A 20016-nucleotide genomic window follows, 5' to 3' on the forward strand; every position below is an offset into this window, starting at 1 on the left:
AGTAGAGGAAAAGTTTTCAGGTTAAGAGGGGAGACAGGGAGAAACTCAGCTGTTCTGCCTGTGGTGAGAGGGCCATTTCACCATTGGGGATACCAAGAGGGAGAAATGTCCAGGCCGAGTTTTCAGTGTAACTAGTTAATCAATGTGATGCAAAATATCAGATTAGACTTAAAGCACATTTAAATAAAATAGACTGTGTCGTCTGTAAGGATGCATCTGAGTGAAGAATGCTGCCCCAACACATCAAGTCTCTGAGGATCTTTACATCTTGATAGTGGACAAACACACCAAAAAAAAATTTTAAATCTCGTCGAATCTAGTCCTTGTCGAATGTTCATCAAATGTTTCTATAAAGAATGCAGCATTAGGGGAAAATTAAAAAGCTCCACCTGTGGCTCTATACCCACAGTGCTGTGCTGGATCTTATCCCTATGCAGTTTGAGAACCAATGTTGGTGCTTTACCTGCCAGTTAGTCATGAGAATAATGGTTTGAAAAGTCACCCTCTCAATAAGAGGTGACATCCACTATAAGGACAGTGTAAGCACATTGTAGAAGACCCTCTCATGCAGTGTATTCACATGGTCAGGTGAAATGCCCCTTCCCATCTCTGTGGTGAAGGTGTTTGGGACCTGTGGACAACATTGTCAAAACAGCTCTGCTTCTGCAGTCAGGCAAACAGTTGCTGATAGTTGAGTCGGCTACAGTACGCTCTTTGTGATGAACAGTACTTCAGTCAAAAAACAAGCAAACAGTCAAACAAACCTGACAAGTCAGTGGCGTTCAACTGAATAGTGGCCTTAAGCAAGATTTTATGAGAGCTATAAGAGCTGTATAATAATGGCATCATTTTGCAATTTTTCTTTTTAATTTTGCAGGGTATTGTGACCACAGTGATATAGGCCTATGTGGAAACATTTTGTTTTATTTTTTTGAGGTAAATATTAATATCAAATTTATTTGAATATAATTGAAGATTTTCTCTTCTGGATATACCAAGGATTAAACACGGCCCCATATTTACAGCCATGTTTGTTGTTGTTGGTTTATTTTTGACAAATTCTGTACCTACCTATCTACCAGCTTCCAACCAGCTAGGCTGATTGGGCTTGAATTTGTATTGATTTTTATTTAACCTGAAAGTCGCCCACATAAGGACAAGCTCAAAGATAACTGTTGAATCAAATAATCTTTAATCAACTTAACAAGAAAAACACTGTTTGCAGGCACAGGTTCAACCCCGTCCCGTGGCCTCTGCTGCATGTCATCCCCTCTCTATCACGTCAGTCTCTGCCGCCCTGTCAATAAAGGCGAAAATGCCCCCCCAAAAAACCAAATCATTAAAAAAAACAAAAAAAACAAATGAAGCAAGGAAGTGGCCATCAGGTCATGGACCTACCCAGGTTATATAAAGGTAAATAGCTAAAAGGGCACTTCGGTACACAATAGGGGGTTGGGGGGGGGGGGGGGGGGGGGGGGGGTCTAAAATTAGATGTATGCTCTATTTGTCGCCCTCATGTCGCCTGTCCATTCATGTTGTATCATATGGCTTTTTCCAAAGAACAAAAGCGCATGCTGACGTTTCCCTGTTTAACCATATGAATCTCACGAGAAAAACAATGCGGGGATCTTTCAAGGTTTCCAATTAAGCGAGCCGTGCTCTGTGTCGCTCTGCAGGACCTTCCCAGATAAATCAGTGTCGGGAACTGTACAGGCTTTGCTCTACAAATGCAAGCCCAGTTGAAAAACAGACGCTCCTACGTCTGATTGGCTCCCAGCTCTGCTCCAATCAGTGACTGGTAGTGATTCTTCCCATACCGACTCGAGTGGAGTGCTGCTCGGTTGTAGGCTATGTAGAACTGAAAAACAGCTTTTCACTATAGTGTGGATTTACTCATTTAGTTTCCTTGAATGGAAGAGGAGAGGAAACTTAATAGAAGGAGGAAGATGGGACACTGTGTGGAATAAACGGGACTCATTTAACGACATTTGAATGGTCTAAATGGACTCTCTCGGACTGAAGCGAACGAAAAAGAGTTTGGACGAGAAAAGGAAGTACTTATCGTGCTGCTTATTATTGTGATTATTATTATTATTATCGTAATGCTTGTTTGACACGTCACTAGCCTAACTGAATGAGGATGGCTGAACTCCGGAAGGTGCTGGTGCTGTGCGTCCTGCTGCCGTGGTCTGCACACACCTGCTGCGCTCAGACACAAGAAGGTAGGTCCCCCCCCCCCGCCCCCCATCACCACCACACACACACACACACACACACACACACACACTTAGAGCACTGTGTAGTCCTTAAAATCATCACTTTTGTACTTTTTTCTGGCCAGCATCATGTTTGTTATAGCCCATAAAACACACATGCCAGCACAATCCATTATCCTCCCTAGATTTGCTGTGTATGTTTGACAAATCACTCTGAACACTGGACTTGGAGCTACTTACAAGTCACCCTGATGTAGGATAACACCTGTCCTACCTCAGTCAGCGCAGTCCCTAACCCCAGAGTCAAAACCAGTTCCATACATGTAAAACTCGTTTGCTGTGAGTCAGCTGCACCTCTCCCAGGATTGTGTGTGCTTGCTATGTTTGTCTCAATTGTCTGACTGTATCATATTTGTGGTTGGGTAGATCTGCCTTTCACCGTGTGCTGATAAGCTCAATCCAAAAGTAAACCTTTTATATTTCTTTAAACCTTTCCCTTTTGTCAAATAGAAAATCTTGCCTGTAATGTGAATAAATCTGTGCAGTTTCCTCAATGTAATGACTTGTGTAAGCCAGAGAGAGGTGTTGTGATTTGAGTCACAGTGAAACTTGGTGAACTTTGACTCCAAGTCGCTGCTGTTACCTGGCAGTAGGTAAATAAGGTGGTGCTCTGAGTTTGAGAAAAACAATGTCACCATCAGGTCATGTAGCTCAGGCAGCTGATGTGCAGGTGACAGAGAGTCTGGCACCAGTACAGGGACACTGTCTCGTAAATAAACCCACACTTAAAAACCATGACCAGTTTCATCACACAAGAAGAACTATTTGATAGTTTAGATTATATTGATTCTGGAATGCAACTAATGCAGTATATGTTTTTATTAACACCATAACAATGTATATACTAACACTACTGTTAACTCAGTGTGTTAACTCAGTGTATTTACATTAAAGCAGAGAAGCATGTATCCTTTGCATCCCACAAATGGATATGCTCTGTGCACACTTTGTGATTAAAACACTAATTTGTTCAGTGTCACTTGTCTTGGTCCAGTGCGGCCGTATAGAATGATAAAAATGCTAAAATTAATAAAATTTTCAGATCTTTCAGAAGTGTTGCTTGATGTGAAAAAGGGCTTATTGCTCATCACCCCTGATTTAGCCTTATAGTTACTGACTAGAAGAAGGTTATTGTGCAGTAACCAGGCAGCAGTGAAACAGGTCTGTGTTGTTTTGTTGATGCAGGGAAGTGGACCTATAGACCAATTTCGCTATGAACACATAAAGGTAATATATATGGTTAACTGACATTTCATAAAAAACTAAGTGGTAATAGACTTTGGGCGTGTGGTGGGGACATTCAGTCTCTCCTCCTCTGTAAGACTCAAAAGCCAATTGGTTGTTTTGAATGTAAACACCTCTGTAGGATGAATATCTTTCTTTTTATAATACCCTTCTGCATCATCATCACCCTGCAGTTAAACATGAGGGTGAGTAAATCCTCTTGATATATTTGTAGGTGCATAGAACACCCAAAATGTCTGTGGGGACACAAATTCACACAAACATGCCCACAATACAAATAAATAACACAGGCAGTGAAATACAGCTGTGGTGCCAACTTCTTAGTGGAGACGACCAAAAACATGAGGAAGGAGGAGCAGGTTGGATTACCAAGGTGTTTTCTATTCCACAAATAGAACGATCATGACTAAACACACACAAGTGAAAAGCAACAAAAACACCTGTTGGTTTCATTTTTGGAAGAAGTTAGATGCATCAAATATCAGAGCTGGCATGTGCTCTCAGTTTGTATGGGCATGGCACTAGTACTAATTTGTTTTCTTTCCTTTCAAGAAAAAACTGTTTGTGCCTTTTCATAATTGACTCTGTGCTCATAGCTTTACAGGTGTGACCTCTGTTCCCACTAACCGATGCGTCAAAAAATGTTGCCACTCCAGTTGCCAAAGCATGTAGCATGATGTTAAGCAACCTCTGAACCTTTCTGTGCTAGCCTTACTCAGTTCAGTAGAATTTGAGGAAACAGTCCTGCACAGGGAACAGGGAAACATCCTTGAATTCATTTGTACACAAACACCGGCCATGAACCAGTGAATGCACCATGAAAAGGAAATGGCACATGTGCTCAGGTGTCTGTCTTTGTGTTTGTCTGCGTGTGCGTGAGTGTGCGTGCACATGCTCTCTTGTGAGAGAGAGGCATGCAGTAATCTCTTGCCATCCTGTGCCAAGTTTCTGTTTACCTCAGTCATCGTCTCAACTGCTTTATTGAACTTGTTTATCTCCTCCTCCCTCCATTCTTCTCTTTTTCCCACTCTTCTTTTTGAGTATTGAAACCTTGGTAACAGCTGAATGGAAATGACAGCTAAACCTGATCCTTGTTCACTTGCACTGCGTAATGTTTTCTTCATGTGTTAGGTTACACTTTAATAGCCAGGACAATAAGAGTTCATGTATATGATAGAAATAAGGTTCAAGAGAACAGAGAGGGGCATGGAGTTGTTGATGAATGAGGTGATGGAATGGGTAGAAGGAGGACAGAAACACTGCAGTAAAGAGTGGAGAGAAATAAAGAAAGTAAAGAATCAGTGAGAGAGAGGGATAGAGGCTTGGCCACACATCTTGATGTACTACAACAGACACTTGTTTTGCACGCTTTCAAAATAGGGCCATTGTCTGTGTGTGTGTGTGTGTGTGTGTGTGTGTGTGTGTGTGTGTGTGTGTGTTCACTCTAAACCCTCCACCCCATTCCTTTTTTCTCCATCATCCATCTGCCAACACTGAAAGTACCTCTTTGACAGAGAAAACCCACTCAGCCTGTTGAGATTTTCAGCTTCCACAGCTACAATCTGTGTATTGTCTTCATTGCTACCATAATATTTTCTTACACAAGTGTATGTGTACCCGGTTTTGGAGACACTGCATGTTGTGTTCAAGTATTTGTGCCTCTGCATGTTTTACTGATTCTGTCATGTGGATTGTGCATGCGTTGCATGCATTCTCTACGTGGCACCCTGAATTTCCTTGAGCGTACGTGTGCAGGTGTTCAAGAGTATTTCCCAATAGGCAATTCCAATGGGGCAGAGTCAACAGCTAAAACCATCCACTGATAGCACTGAACCGCTCACAGCTCAACTAAGGTGGGGTAGATAAAAAGGTTAACCTTTGAGCAACTTATAGACTGACATCATTTCAATCAAATGGCAAAATGCTGCTGCAAGTGCACTGAACAATCTAACAGCAATTTGGAGATTGATTTATTTCCTCATAGCAACCTATTGCAATAACAACTGAACCCTGGCATGGAGCAAATTGGGGACTCTAATGCTTAGGAATGTCCCTTGTTGCAGCAGGCACAGTTGGGTACGTTAGAAAGGGATCATGTCTGTGTCTATTCATATTGCTTGGTCTCGAGCCAGCTCCTGTCAACCTGACTTTCTCATAAACACAATAAAGTGACTTGTTATCTAGGCTTTATGGTGGTAGGGCATGTTCGTTGCACTGTTGTCACACACAATCACAGTCCTTTTACTCGCCTGCTGTGTCTTCACTGTGCTGTGAGGTTAATGAACATGACCCTTTTTACAACCTTGTTGTTGATCCTGTTGTTGTACTACACTCCATTTTGACTCAGACGCCCGTAGATGGAATGTGTGTGTGTGTGTGTGTGTGTGTGTGTGTGTGTGTGTGTGTGTGTGTGTGTGTGTGTGTGTGTGTGTGTGTGTGTTTATGTGTATGTATGTGTGTGGTTTAACTCACACGTTCCAGAAGTCCAACAGAATCAGAAATCAGCAAAAATATCTTGTGGGGACATTTTTGCCAGTACAATGATTAGAGTAAAATTTAGGTTAGAGTTAAGATTTGGGTTAAGATTAGGCAAGTTGTGCTGATTGCAAGGATATTAGGATATTATTAAGATATGGAGATATGGAGATATGGAGTCTAGAATAGCAAGTATAGATGCACCAACATGTATGGGTGTGCATGTGTGTGTTCATGCAATGTATTGATTCCTAGACAATATTCAGTTCGACAAGCCTCCCTTCCTCACTTGCTTCCTTCCTTCCATTTTCTCTCTCGCTCTCCTGTTCTCGCAGAGATTTGAATAGCAAAGCAGCCTCTTGGTTCCAGTGACACTGAATCACTGAACTCCCACAGTCTGTAAACAAGGCCTTGTATGTTTGTCTCAGATGAAGACATGCCCTGTATACAATCCTTAGCTTGTTTCACACTGTTACAGTACTTTCATTGATATTGTCTGAACAGAATAAAGTGGCTTGTAGTAACTGCCATAAAGTGGTCTTTATGAAGAGTGATGCTGTTCCCCCATAAATAATTTATTAGAATTTAGTATTTGTATTATAGTTTTAGTTTAGTTGAGTTTAGTGTTTATTTAACAGGGACCATGCACAGTTCAAAAATGGCACCGGAGTTAGCAATAAGCTACCTTGCATCTGTAGTCCCTGTGCAGGAGTAACAATTATAAAACAAAACAGACTGTCAATACAATACAGTGCAGAAATTATGACACCATTGCATGCTCATCACTGAATGTTTTGCTGTTTAATCTTTGTCTTACTATCCCTACTTCCCTATCCCTACAAAGGAATAAATACTTAAATACTAATCGATAATACTATCTAATGGTAAATTAAACTATTTAAAATGATCTGTAAAATGCAGTAAAAGAAATGGAGAGTGAGAGAATGTGTGTTAAATCCATGTATCTAATCTAAAATATTGACTGACCGCTCATTAATAAAAACGTATTCCATTTCCTCTCTACTAGTGGTCGTATGTCCCGGCACCCAGAACGCTCTGAGCGTGACAGGCAATTCAGAGATGCAGTACAAGCTAATGAAGGAGATGTACACTGGCTGTGAGATTGTAATGGGCAACCTTGAGGTCACCATGATGGAGCACACAAGAGACTTCTCGTTCCTGCAGGTGAGGGTTTCAACACACGGAGGCGTCACAGTGACAGAGGGGACTGTGTGGTGGTAGTTACTGCCTCCACAGTACTGTATGTGTCACTGAGAAGAGCTGCTAAACAGTCTAGACAGGGATACGGATCTGTGTATACAGTATCAACCTATATGAGAGTCCCAGCTGCCAGAAACAACCCCACATCTGAGGCCACAGACTTCCTTGCAACTCGCAGAGAAACAAAAAACAAGCTTTTGGTCACTGTCTGCAGTGGGTGACGTCACTGTCTCGTCTGCACAGTGAGCTCCTTTACGTTCCCCTGCAAGATCTTCCTCTCCATTACACACTGTAGTACAGTCACAGTGACAACACAACCAAAACACATCTCTGTTGTCAGGTTGTGACAGTGATAACAAGTAACATGAATAACAAAAGCACAGAGCCAGTAAGGTTACACTTGCAACAAATTTGAATTACCTGCGTTTTACATTTCCTTATTTTCCCTCTCTCATAATTTTTCTGCCCGCTCCAGTCTATCAGGGAGGTGACAGGTTATATCCTGATCGCCGTCAACCAGTTCAGCCATCTGCCGCTGGACCACCTGCGTGTCATCAGAGGCACCACGTTGTATGAGAACCACTTCGCCTTGGCTGTGATGGTCAACTATCAGAAGGACGGGCCTCAAGGACTGCAGGAACTGGGACTCACACATCTTACAGGTACACACACACACACACACACACATGCACACGCACTCAGACTTGACAGAGGTGTGAAATGATGCGGAAATGTTTTCTGAAGTGACGTACGCACTGTAGTTTTTAGTGCAGCTACATAATCAGTCAAATCTTTTGTACCATCAGAGTGAAAAGGTTGAGTGTGAACGTGTGTGTGTGTGTGTGTGTGTGTGTGAGAGCGAGGCTGGACAGGTGAGAGCGAGTACATGAGTGACAGGTTGGATGTTACAGTTGGTTACTGTTGGAGCTCCCACACCCACGTACTGTAGTGCAGCCACACCCTCAGAGTCCCGGCCGTCAATGGCAGCGCTGTGTGTGTCGTCTGTAGACTTAATGATGGGAAGTCCCTGGGATGCCTCATGTGACTCTGTCTGTGCTTAACTGTCAGTGTAACATGAGCTGCAGCACTTTATACTGTGTTTGCATGTACTGTAGTAAACACCAAATGCCAGAGTTTGATACGGTGAGTCATCGGCCTGTGCTGGCTTGTTTTGGTAATTGTCCTCACCATTTACATGCATGTGTGTCATCTACAGAGATACTGGAGGGAGGAGTCTGCATCATCCACAATAAGTTCCTGAGCTACGCCCCTCAGGTGAACTGGCTGGACATTGTGAAGGATGGAACAGCCCAGATTAATATCACCGACAACGGGCCTCTAGGTGAGTGGGAAGGATGCTAAGTGGCTTCACAGTAATAAGACAAATCATTTCTGTATCAGTCACTCGCTGTGGTTTTATATGTTAATGAATAAACGTGAAAATGCATCAACTGACTGTGACAGGTTTTTTAAACATTATATCTCAGAGCCTTGTGACGAAGCGTGCGGGGACGTTCCGTGTTGGGGGCCAGGGAATGACACGTGCCAGATCTGTGAGTCCTATCACCATCTCTCTTCGTAAACTCATAGTCGACACACGTCTATAACAGATCAATCAATCGACATAGTCTTGACTCTCTCCCCCTCTCTCTCTTTCAGTGACCAAGACTGTGTGCGCCCCTCAGTGTAATGGCCGTTGCTTTGGTAGAAGCCCGAGTGAGTGTTGTCACATTGAGTGCGCCGGGGGCTGCAATGGACCCCTCGACACAGACTGCTTTGTGAGTTTGCAGCTTAAACCATAGACATAAACACACAAACGGACAAAACAAATCTATGGGTATAAGCTGTGTTGTTTACTGGACCGTGTATGACTTTTTGCAGGCCTGCAGGAACTTCAACAACTCAGGTTCTTGCGTGCCTCAGTGTCCCCAGACCCTGATCTACAACAAGCACACGTTCAAACTGGAGCCCAACCCCAATGCCAAGTACCAGTATGGCTCTATCTGTGTGGCCCAGTGTCCCAGTGAGTCCCCACACAACCGGCCTTACCCACCAATTCACACAGGGTCACACTTTACGTAGTCTGTAATTGTATTTGAAACATCCCCAATATCTCTGCTGTAAAATTATAGCACTATAGAGATTTATCGTGAAATGCTATCTGTATCCTAACCTGCTCATGTTGACTAATGCATTTAAAGCCAACTAATCATGCTATTTTTTTGTTTCTTTTGCAGCAAACTTTGTGGTGCATGGCAGCTCATGTGTGAGCAGCTGCCCCTCTGATAAGATGGAGGTGGAGAGAAAAGGAGTGAAAAGATGTGAGCCCTGTGGAGGCCTCTGCCCAAAAGGTACTCATAAGAATTCAAAAACTAGTTCGCTAGTCATTTACTGCAATTGGCGCTTGCAACTAAGATATAACCTAACCCTCTCCCACTCGGGCCGACCCTGTCGCTTCCCTCCCCTCTTCATTTCTCTCAACCTCTCCGTCTCTCAGCTTGCAAAGGAACAGGAACTCCCACCAGACAGACTGTTGATGCCAGCAACATCGACAACTTCATCAACTGCACTAAGATCCAGGGCAGTCTTCACTTTCTGGTGACTGGGATCCAAGGGTGAGCAACACTCTTTCTTACCATAGCTGCCATGAGTCTTAAAATACAAATGAGATTTTTCTTTATAGGCTTATCAGTATATTTGCATAAATGATATATTTAGAGTTCATAGGCGTGTCCTTTACTCCTCTGTGCCTTATGAATGCTTTTTGTAAGTGATTCTTACTTTTTTTTCATTTTTCCAAAGCGATGATTACAACCACATCCCAGCCCTCGATCCAGAGAAACTGAAAATCTTCAGAACTGTGCGAGAGATTACAGGTACATGTGTGTTTGTGTGTTTGTGTTGATTTGTAAACCGTTAGTTGGATTTTTATATTACATCAGAATAAAGTGCTTGCAGTCTGGTTACTGCTTTTGAAACGTGATGTCTCTGGTTGCAGATATTCTCAGTATCCAGTCGTGGCCTGAAAGCATGTCTGACCTGTCAGTCTTCTCCAACCTCCAAACAATTCAAGGCAGAACACTTTACAGGTGAACAGTTTTTGGTGTTTTTTCTTTGTTCTAACATATTTTCTCTTGAATGTGTTCACTAAACTCATGTTGCCATTGCTGTTTAACTGCATTGTGGACTAGACCATCACCTGCATGTATCTCATTGTCTTTTTGTGTCTCCTCATTCCTCTCTCATACCCTTCCCCTTGTCACATGGCCTTGTTCTTTCTTTTTCATTTTTACCCCATTTAGAGGAGTGAGCTCTAGACGGTAAAGTAAAATATTTTACATGCCTGCCTTTCCCTGCCTCTTGATGTCTGATAGATTTTGCCGACATGTTTTCATTGCTTTCTATAAAATGCATGCTAGTATTGTGACAGAGCACATTAAATGGTGTGGTTTAGTGATTGTGCTGGTGGTGGATGGCATACTTTACAATCACATGATTTCACAGAGAGTTCACATGGTTTTCTTGCATGTTCTTTATGATAATATGGTAGGTATTTATGGCTGTGAAAGATTGGGATCTGAGTAAACACAGGTATAGCTGGCTATATTTTGAACACAATCACAACAATGGGTACAATTTATTAATTACACAAGAATAACATTTTCTTATCTAACTAAAGTTACTCAGGGCGTCCTGGTGTCTCAGTGGTCTAAGGCGCGTACCATGTAAACGCAACGTCCTGGCTTCAAATCATCTCCCTCGCTCTCCCAATCATTCCTGTCTTTACTTTGTCGAATAAAGGCAAAAATAAAAAAAAATCATTAAAATAACACACTAAAGTCACTCACTATCTCTGGTTTCAGGGGCTACTCTCTGCTGGTGATGAAGATTCCCTCTTTGACCTCCCTGGGGTTACACTCGCTGCGAAGAATCAACGATGGTGGTGTCTACATCACAGGAAACAAGAAGCTGTGCTACCACGACACCGTCAACTGGACGCGTATTTTCAGCAGCAGCTCCCGCCCTCAGCGACGCCAGAAGCACATCGACGTCAAGGACAACCAACAACAGAGTCGATGTGGTGAGGCGGGTTGGGGGTCATTCTTGATCAGCTCCCCTGTCGGTGCTAATGTTGATGACCCTGTAACTTTCATGTTGTTGTGTCTGTAGTTGCAGAGGGCCATGTGTGTGACCCCCAGTGCTCGTCTGATGGGTGTTGGGGTCCCGGGCCAAACCAGTGTCTGTCCTGTAAGAATTACAGCAGAGGAGGAACTTGTGTCCCACAGTGCATGTTCCTAACTGGGTCAGTCTTTGCAAAAAATAATAATAATCCTGTGTGTCTTATATGGGTTATGTTTGCTGTGCCTTAGCTGTCCCCTGTGTTTCAATGTTATCTACAGTTTGTTGAAAGATTTTGAAAGTGGATTTCTTTTTGTCTGTATGCAGTGAGAGGCGTGAGTTTGCCACTCTGAAAGGCGAGTGTATGCTGTGCCACTCTGAGTGTGAAGTCCAGGAGGGACAAAAAACCTGCACTGGCCCGGTATGTTCTTCTCTGTCCAGTCGCTAACTGACGTCAGACGATCAGGTTGAATAACAATTCCATTTTAATATGCACAAACAAATCAAGTTCTTCAAGCTCAAGGATCATGTCATCACACCTTTCGGTGTATCGCTGCCACCTAGTGGCACTGTGTTAAACATCACAGACTTCAGGCGTATGATCTATCTGTTCCTGTTGCCACATTTCTGTCTGCTTCTCTTTTGTCTGCCTGCTGAACCTGCCCTTCCTTCTCTCCAGGGAGCAGATGAGTGTGTGGTGTGTGCCTCTCTCAGGGACGGTCCGCACTGTGTCTCCTCGTGTCCTGAGGGTGTGATGGGAGGGGAGGGAGTTATCTTTAAATACCCCAACAAACAACGCCGCTGTGAACCATGCCACATCAACTGTACCCAGGGGTAAGGAATGAGGAGAGGTTTGTGTATGTGTGTGTGTGTGTGTGTGTGTGTGTGTGTGTGCGCGTGCGTGTGCGTGTGCGTGTGTGTGTGTGTGTGTGTGTGTCATTGTGCACGCGTTTTAAATTTCCCTCCTTTCTGTATTCTGTGTTCAGGTGCTTAGGCCCAGGAATTGGGGACTGTCTGGAGTCTTCCAGACAGTACATCTCTGGGTAAGTGTCTCCCTCACACTAAGATATTTTGGTAACACTTTATAATAAGGGTACACAGTTCCTGCTTAATTAATGCATAACTAATGCATGACTCGTCATGATTTAATGCATGATGTATCATGAACTCCTGTGGCTCAACATTAATTAAGATGAAGTCACTATTAGTTCATATGATTACTTAACACTTAATGGATCATCAGTTTATGAACCTTAACTCACAGTTATGTCATACATTAATTAACATGTCATCAAATTAGCTGCAAACCAGTTAGGTGAGCCAAAGCTGCTCAGACCGGTGCATTTGATCAGCCTCTCCAAAAGCAAGAGTGATTCTTCTCTTCTTGCACAAAGTATGAAGCCAGACTGTATCAGACAGTCAGCTGTCTGCTCCGATCTGCTATATATTGCTGCTTGACCCAGACTCTTTGCATTTGGTCTTGTTTATGCATTCACCTTTGTATTTACTAGCTGGTAAAGCCCAAATGCATAAAATAGGCATGACAACCCAGTGTAAGCATGAATGTTTGTTGGAAAAATTGGTGAGGGGATAAACCAAAAACATCCAATAAGCAGCAGTTCTGTGGGCAGTAACCACCTTGTTAATAAGAGGTCAAAGAAGAGTGGAGATTAAAGAAAAGCAGTCCAAAGTCAGTCCAAATAGAACATCACCAAGAACTGCTCTAACTAGGGCTGGGTAATATATCGAAATTTATCGTTTATCGTCTATCATTGTAATGCATAGTGGGATTTTCTTAATATTGTGAATTGTGATACACAATTTTGTTGTCTAAATAAACAATATAAAGCATTACTAAGTCATATTTCTCCCAGAATGATTTGTGAAATACTGTACTTGAGAATGCCAGCTGAAAATGACACTTCCAGTTTGACTTCCCATCACCATGTAGTCCAATGTGATGAACTTCAACTACACAATTTAACAGATTTTTCAAACCTAAAAACAATGATTATTAAAACTTTGTTCTTGCTTTAGGTATATTATTGCACTAGAAAGATTTCCAATGCAGTCATTCAGTCTTTTCTCCCAACTCTATCCCTCATAAGCTTATGATTTCAGTTGTATTTAACACAAAATGATTCAGTACCTTTATCATGACATCACCTATAGGTGATGTCATGATGTCATTTTGTGTTAAATACAACTGAAATCATAAGCCTTATGAGGGATAGAGTTGGGAGAAAAGACTGAATGACTGCATTGAAAATCTTTCTAGTGCAATAATGTATACCCTAAAGCAAGAACAAACTAGCTCTAAGGTTGATAATGGCATTGTCTATTTTCATAAAAATTTAAGTTGTGTATTTTGAAAAATAAAGACTTGACATGGCTTTAATAATCATCGTGAAGAGTATTTATCTTCTTACACTTTACTTACAGCCAGCAAATATTGCTCACAAGTCTTGGTGATGTTCTATTTGGATGACTTTGGACTGCTTTTCTTTAATCTTGAGTTTTCAAGGGGGCACAGATCGGTGAACTAATTATGAAGTGATGATGGAGTAATCATTACTATATAAAGAATTTTGTGTGACTAGTTGAAGGGACACAATTCATTGAATTCTTAAAGTAATGATAAACTCACGATTAACAAATACTTGCCTCATATCAACGTACATTAAGTAATCATTTCCAAATTTGTATCATGCCATGACTTAAAGGGACACAACTCAATCAAGTAATTAGGAAGAAATGGTGATCTCGTGTGAAGTAATGTGAAGTCATGGTGTACACCTAATGGGGCTAATTTACGCTCAGTAGCCACTTTATTAGGTATGCCTAACTATTACTATCTAATCTGCTGCTGTAGCCCATCTGTTTCAAGGTTTGACATGCTGTGCCTTTCTGTTAGCTTGAATATGTCTAGCCATTCTCCTTTGACCTCTCATTAACAAGGTGGTTTCTGCCCACAGAACTGCTGCTTATTGGATGTTTTTGGTTTATCCCCCCACCAATTTTTCCAACAAACATTCATGCTTACACTGGGTTGTCATGCCTATTTTATGCATTTGGGTTTTGCCAGCTTGTAAATATATAGGTGAATGCATAAACAAAGACCAAATGCAGAGAGTTTGGGTCATGCAGCAATATATAGCAGATCGGAGCAGACAGCTGACTGTCTGATACAGTCTGGCTTCATACTTTGTGCAAGAAGAGAAGAATCACTTGCTTTCGGAGAGGCTGATCAAATGCACCGGTCTGAGCAGCTTTGGTTCACCTAACAGGTTTGCAGCTAATTTGATGACATGTTAATTAAGGTATGACTTAACTGTGAGTTAAGGTTCATAAGCTGATGATCCATTAAGTGTTAAGTAATCATATGAACTAATAGTGACTTCATCATTAATTAATGTTGAGCCACAGGAGTTCATGATACATCATGCATTAATTCATGCATTGAATCATGAGTCATGCATTAGTTATGCATTAATTAAGCATGAGTTGTCTACCCTTATTATAAAGTGTTAGCGATATTTTCAGTAAAAATAATAGAAGAAAAAGTGTAAAGAGAGAATTTCATATATGCATTTAGATACAGTATAAATTGCTGATAATATGACCTCTTCATTTTCATTTCTATCCAGCCAAACAACCACAGCCATCGTACTGGGAGTGATTGCAGTTCTATTTGTGGCATTCTCCGTTTTTGTACTGAGTGTGCTGTACCGCCGAGGTCTTGCCATCCGTCGCAAACGAGCTATGAGGAGATACATGGAGAGCGGAGAAGTCAGTCACAATCTGTAGTTTGAGTTTCATTATACTGTTACGCTTAAATGGGGTTTGTGTTAAATATACTCTGTGTGCCAATAGAGTTTTGAGCCACTGGATCCTGGAGAGAAAGGGGCCAAAGTTCACGCTCGGATCCTGAAGCCCACGGACCTGCGTAAGATCAAGCTGCTGGGTAACGGAGTGTTTGGATCTGTCCATAAGGTAGTGATATTATCAACAGTGACCTATACAATGCTCCTCTAGCGTGACTGTTATTAATTTAACCAATGATGAACACGTCTGTCTGTTTCTTCACCTCACAGGGCATTTGGATTCCTGAAGGAGACACAGTGAAGCTTCCCGTGGCCATAAAGACGATTCATGATCGCACCGGGCGGCAGACCTTCCATGAGATTACAGATGTGAGATAACACGATCCAAAACCTGACTTCTCTCACTGAACATTTATTTGTCATTTTTCTTCTTTTGTTCGTTAAACCCTAATGATTTAACTCATGCTTACTGCAGCACATGTTGGCGATGGGAAGCCTGGACCATGCTAATGTTGTCAGGACCTTAGGCATCTGTCCGGGTGCCAGCCTGCAGCTCGTCACCCAGCTCAGCAGCCAGGGCTCCCTGCTGGAGCACATCAGGCACTGCAGGAACAAGCTCAGCCCTCAGAGGCTGCTCAACTGGTGTGTGCAAATCGCAAAGGTAAAATACCACTAGCTTACTTTTTTTTTGTGTGTGTGTGCATTATTATTTTTTTTTTTATGTATATGCACGTTGTTTGTGCTATTCAAGGTAACAACTCAACTCTTAAATGCATACCTCTACTTTCCTGTCAGGGTATGTATTATCTGGAGGAGCATAGGATGGTCCACAGGAACCTGGCTGCCAGAAATGTGCTCCTGAAGAATAATTTCACTGCCCAGATCTCAGACTACGGCATTGCGGACCTGCTTTACCCTGATGAAAAGAAGTACTTTTACAATGAGGTCAAGGTCTGTAGTCCTCCAATAAAGATACGGTTTATCCTGGTACAAATGGCCATTCATTAAAGGATCAAAGTTCATTAACAGAGGCTTTGTCGAAAATACCTCAATGCTGTAGTTCTGGTTTAAAGCCTTGCACTATGAGGCATTGCTCTTATCCTATTTTTATCTCTATTGTCTTGCATTCATTGACCACTTATTCCACCTGTTCAATGAATGTAATCAAGAGAAATACTTAATTTACTGTATGTTGTTATTTTAGACACCAATCAAATGGATGGCCTTGGAGAGCATCTTGTTTCGCAGATACACACATCAGAGCGATGTCTGGAGCTATGGTGAGTTTTGCAGCTTAAGCACCTAAATGTCCCACTTACAATTAATATTGAGTGTCCATAGGAAACAGTAGCCTTGTGGATCTTTGAGCCACCATTACTGCTGTTTCAACCCAAATATATCTATCACCTTCATTTAGGTGTGACAATATGGGAGATGATGTCTTATGGGGCGGAGCCGTATGCAATGATGCGGCCACAGGAAGTTCCTGATCTGCTGGAAAAGGGCGAGCGTCTGTCCCAGCCTCAAATTTGCACTATAGACGTCTACATGGTCATGGTCAAGTGTGAGTACCTCTCCCCTCTCTCTCATTTACATCTGTTCTGAACTACAGTATAGCAGCACCAAGACTACATTAATTTGCTGTACATGCCACATCTTTTTTCATATTGAATTACATATTGGTTAGTTTCTGACACTCTTTATTTTTTATTGGTTTCAACAACTCCATGGCACTGAGTGTGTAGCAAATTATGACTCTTCATTTCCTTCATTTCCAGGTTGGATGATTGATGAGAATGTCCGTCCAACCTTCAAGGAGCTGGCCAATGAATTTACCAGAATGGCCAGAGACCCGCCTCGTTATCTTGTGATCAAAGTAAGACAGGCCCTGTTAGTGTCACTAGCCACTGCATATGACACTGCACATGTACTTTATTTTTATTGTGAAAGGCTAAGTTCTGCTTATCACAGGGCTTCAGTAAAAGCGTACAAGCAAATGGTCATTTATGGATTTTGTACTTTTGTCCACCAGGAGGACTGCAGCCAACAAGACTCGGCCCCAGATGAACTTGCCCAGCGGAGTGTAGACCTGGATGAGCTAAATGTCGAGCTGGAGGACCAGGAGCAGGAGGGGCTGGGCGATGGCATGACCACAACCCCCCTCTACCTGTCTCAGTCGAGAAGCCTCTCTCGTCTCTCCAGGATGGACAGTCACAGAGTAGGGGGCCCCACTTGTCGCAGATTTTATAGATAGTTGGTTAAGTGGTACTTGAAAGGACTGTTTTGTCCAATTCTATGTCTATATCTCACTCTGCTCTTTTCTTGTAAAGGTCATTCTGACACCATCGAGCCTGGCTGGATACCTGCCTATGACCCCCGGTGTTGACACCGCAGGACAGGTAGACATCAAGACTATTGTGTGATTTTAGATGGGGGCGGAAAAGGGGAGCCACAGTAAATCTCAGTACCTCAATAGGACTCAGGTGTAATTGGTTTACACATTAATTAATTCATTAATAATGTAGAGCACATATATGATGATTTAGCCCACATGCTATATAATTCAGTGTTTCCAACTGACAATTGTTGTCGATAGCAGATTAAGCAGATTAAGCAAAGGCATCAAAAAGGCATATTCACAAAACCTATGTGAATATCAACCCCTATGTTACTGCACATCCCTATGGTTGTCATTTTACGAACACAGTGCTGTTTGTGTTTCCTTGGCGTAGGTTATGTGGCAGTCGCGCTCTCGACTAAACTCAGCCCGGACTGTGTCTGAGAGCTCCGAGGGGTGCGGCACAGTAGTGGAACTGGAGATGAGTGAGGACTTCTCGCTGGCAGGGAGCCTGAAGAGGAAACGCCATCGTGAGGACAGTGCTTACATGTCCCAGAGGGACAGCATGTCTGGAGAGACAGAGACTCCCTCCCCAGACATGGAGGAGGAGGACCAGAATGGATATGTGCTCCCTGGAGACAGCCCAGAAAGAGGTGAGACCATGACTCACATACATCGTGCATTTTTCTAACAGATCTTTAAAGTCAGAAACTTATTTGAATGACATTGTCAATCTGCCTGACGTTAACCAGAATCTTTCCTGGAAACATTGGAAAATAGTCTTGGAAGCCTGACTTAGATCTGCTGTGTCACTGTTAATGTCCGCTGTTAATGGAATGACTACAAACTGCCACTGTTTTGTTTTACACAGTTTAACTTTACTTACTTCCTAACCAATAAGTCATATTGAGCATAGAGTGGAATTCCGTTGGCACAACAAGAGATCAGAGCCTTACTAGACCAACAGCTATTTGCCAAATGTTTCTTGCTTGCTCTAACTCTAAACTATCAGTCTGCGCTCAGTTCAAAATATTATCCCTACTCACTCTATCCAACTTTCAATTGTTTTTCAGACACCCTACTGTCCCCCTCTCGAGCCACTGTGTCTCATGACAGGATGCGCAGGACTCATTCATCAGGACTCTTGGATGACCCAGACGATGAAGAATATGAGTATATGAACAAACAGATATGTGTACCATCTCTCTCACCCAAGCGTAACAGCCATCTCAAAGATAACACCCACTGGCTGAAGAAACAAACGCCGTCTCTGCCGGCACAAGCAACAGTATGCTCAGGTGACATCATACCATCTGTAGAGACCAAGGGAGGCCCCATCAGGAATGAGGACAGCGGTACAAACCACAACTCGGACTCAGAGCACCGGGTATCTCAGGAAGTTGAATATGAATACATGGACATCAGGGGCTTTGAAAAAGAGGAAAATAGTCCTCCAACACATGAACCCCCTCTTCCAGCATCAACAAGGGTCGGAGGAGTTGTGGAGGTCGAGGAGGATGAGGATGAATATATGGAGGACAATAACTATCAGTACACAAACAGACAGCCAAAGCTGCGGCAAGCTCTTCGAGACAGGAAGGAGTTGAAGGTACAGGGAAGGGATGAGGACGAGGCGTACGAGTATGAGGAGATGGACTCCCTCGCCGCCACGGGGCCTGGGGATGCAGTGGTGTACCAGAATATGAAAGGGGAAGCGGAGGGTGCAGCGGGCGGCTTGGAGGCACCGCGATCCGGGTTTGACCCCTATGTCAAAGTGCGAGCTGGAGTCGGAGTCGGGGAGCCTGCTGGTGGAGACAGATCTTTTGACAATCCAGATTACTGGCACAGCAGGATGTTGCTGAAGCCCAAGGCAGTGCGTACTTAAAGAACATTTTCTACCACACATGGAAGAATGGAGCTGCACCTGTAGCCATTTTCTTCCCTATGTATTCATGAAGGACCTAGAAGGAGGAATGCAATCAAAGCCATCCTAATAATGTAGCCTATAACACAACTTAAAAAAAAATATAATGTGACATTTTCACAATTTTATTGTCTGTTACAGGTTGACATTATGCAATGCATTTAGACAAGATTTTGGGTATTTCCAGAAATAAGTGTGAAAGTAAGTGTTGGAAACACTAATAGAAATGGCCAGATTACAAGCTTTATTTTTGTGTTTACTTTTTGAAATGAACAAAACATGTTTTTATAACAGAGTTTGGACTTCCATGTTTTGAGACCTCTTTTAATGATGATATATCAAATATGTTTTCTACACAATAAAATGTGTTTTGAATATTTTGAAGCAGACGCTTTTTATTTTAGTTGTCCCGCAACATGGCCTATGCAATGTGTGAAATGTAAAAGTCCCCACAATGATTAGATGTAAAGTTGCTAGTTTTCTATGCTCAGAAAGTAAAAAAAAGATTATGACAATTTATTAAAAATGACCACTCTTACTTAAAAATGTATCGATATAGTCATACTGGGGCTACATGAAAGCTTTAACAAAGGG

The 20016-nt window shown here is 42.4% G+C and overlaps 1 protein-coding gene across 1 annotated transcript; it reads left to right on the forward strand.

The window, feature by feature from the left end:
- Positions 1-1854: 1854 nt before the first annotated feature.
- Positions 1855-19784, forward strand: erbb3a (erb-b2 receptor tyrosine kinase 3a). Its single transcript, XM_071901949.2, has 29 exons — positions 1855-2222; positions 7024-7181; positions 7693-7879; positions 8434-8559; positions 8705-8770; positions 8877-8995; positions 9099-9240; positions 9455-9568; positions 9715-9832; positions 10020-10093; positions 10216-10306; positions 10520-10537; positions 11081-11298; positions 11388-11520; positions 11664-11757; positions 12016-12170; positions 12323-12379; positions 14984-15125; positions 15210-15329; positions 15431-15529; positions 15636-15821; positions 15956-16111; positions 16365-16440; positions 16578-16724; positions 16939-17036; positions 17193-17378; positions 17491-17559; positions 17893-18151; positions 18572-19784. Exons 1-29 carry the CDS (start codon positions 2135-2137, stop codon positions 19381-19383), a joined length of 4308 nt encoding a protein of 1435 aa, XP_071758050.1. The 5' UTR covers positions 1855-2134; the 3' UTR covers positions 19384-19784.
- The last annotated feature ends 232 nt before the right edge of the window (positions 19785-20016 follow it).

This window comes from Centroberyx gerrardi, chromosome 5 (assembly GCF_048128805.1).
Source record: "Centroberyx gerrardi isolate f3 chromosome 5, fCenGer3.hap1.cur.20231027, whole genome shotgun sequence".
Lineage (NCBI taxonomy): Eukaryota > Metazoa > Chordata > Actinopteri > Beryciformes > Berycidae > Centroberyx > Centroberyx gerrardi.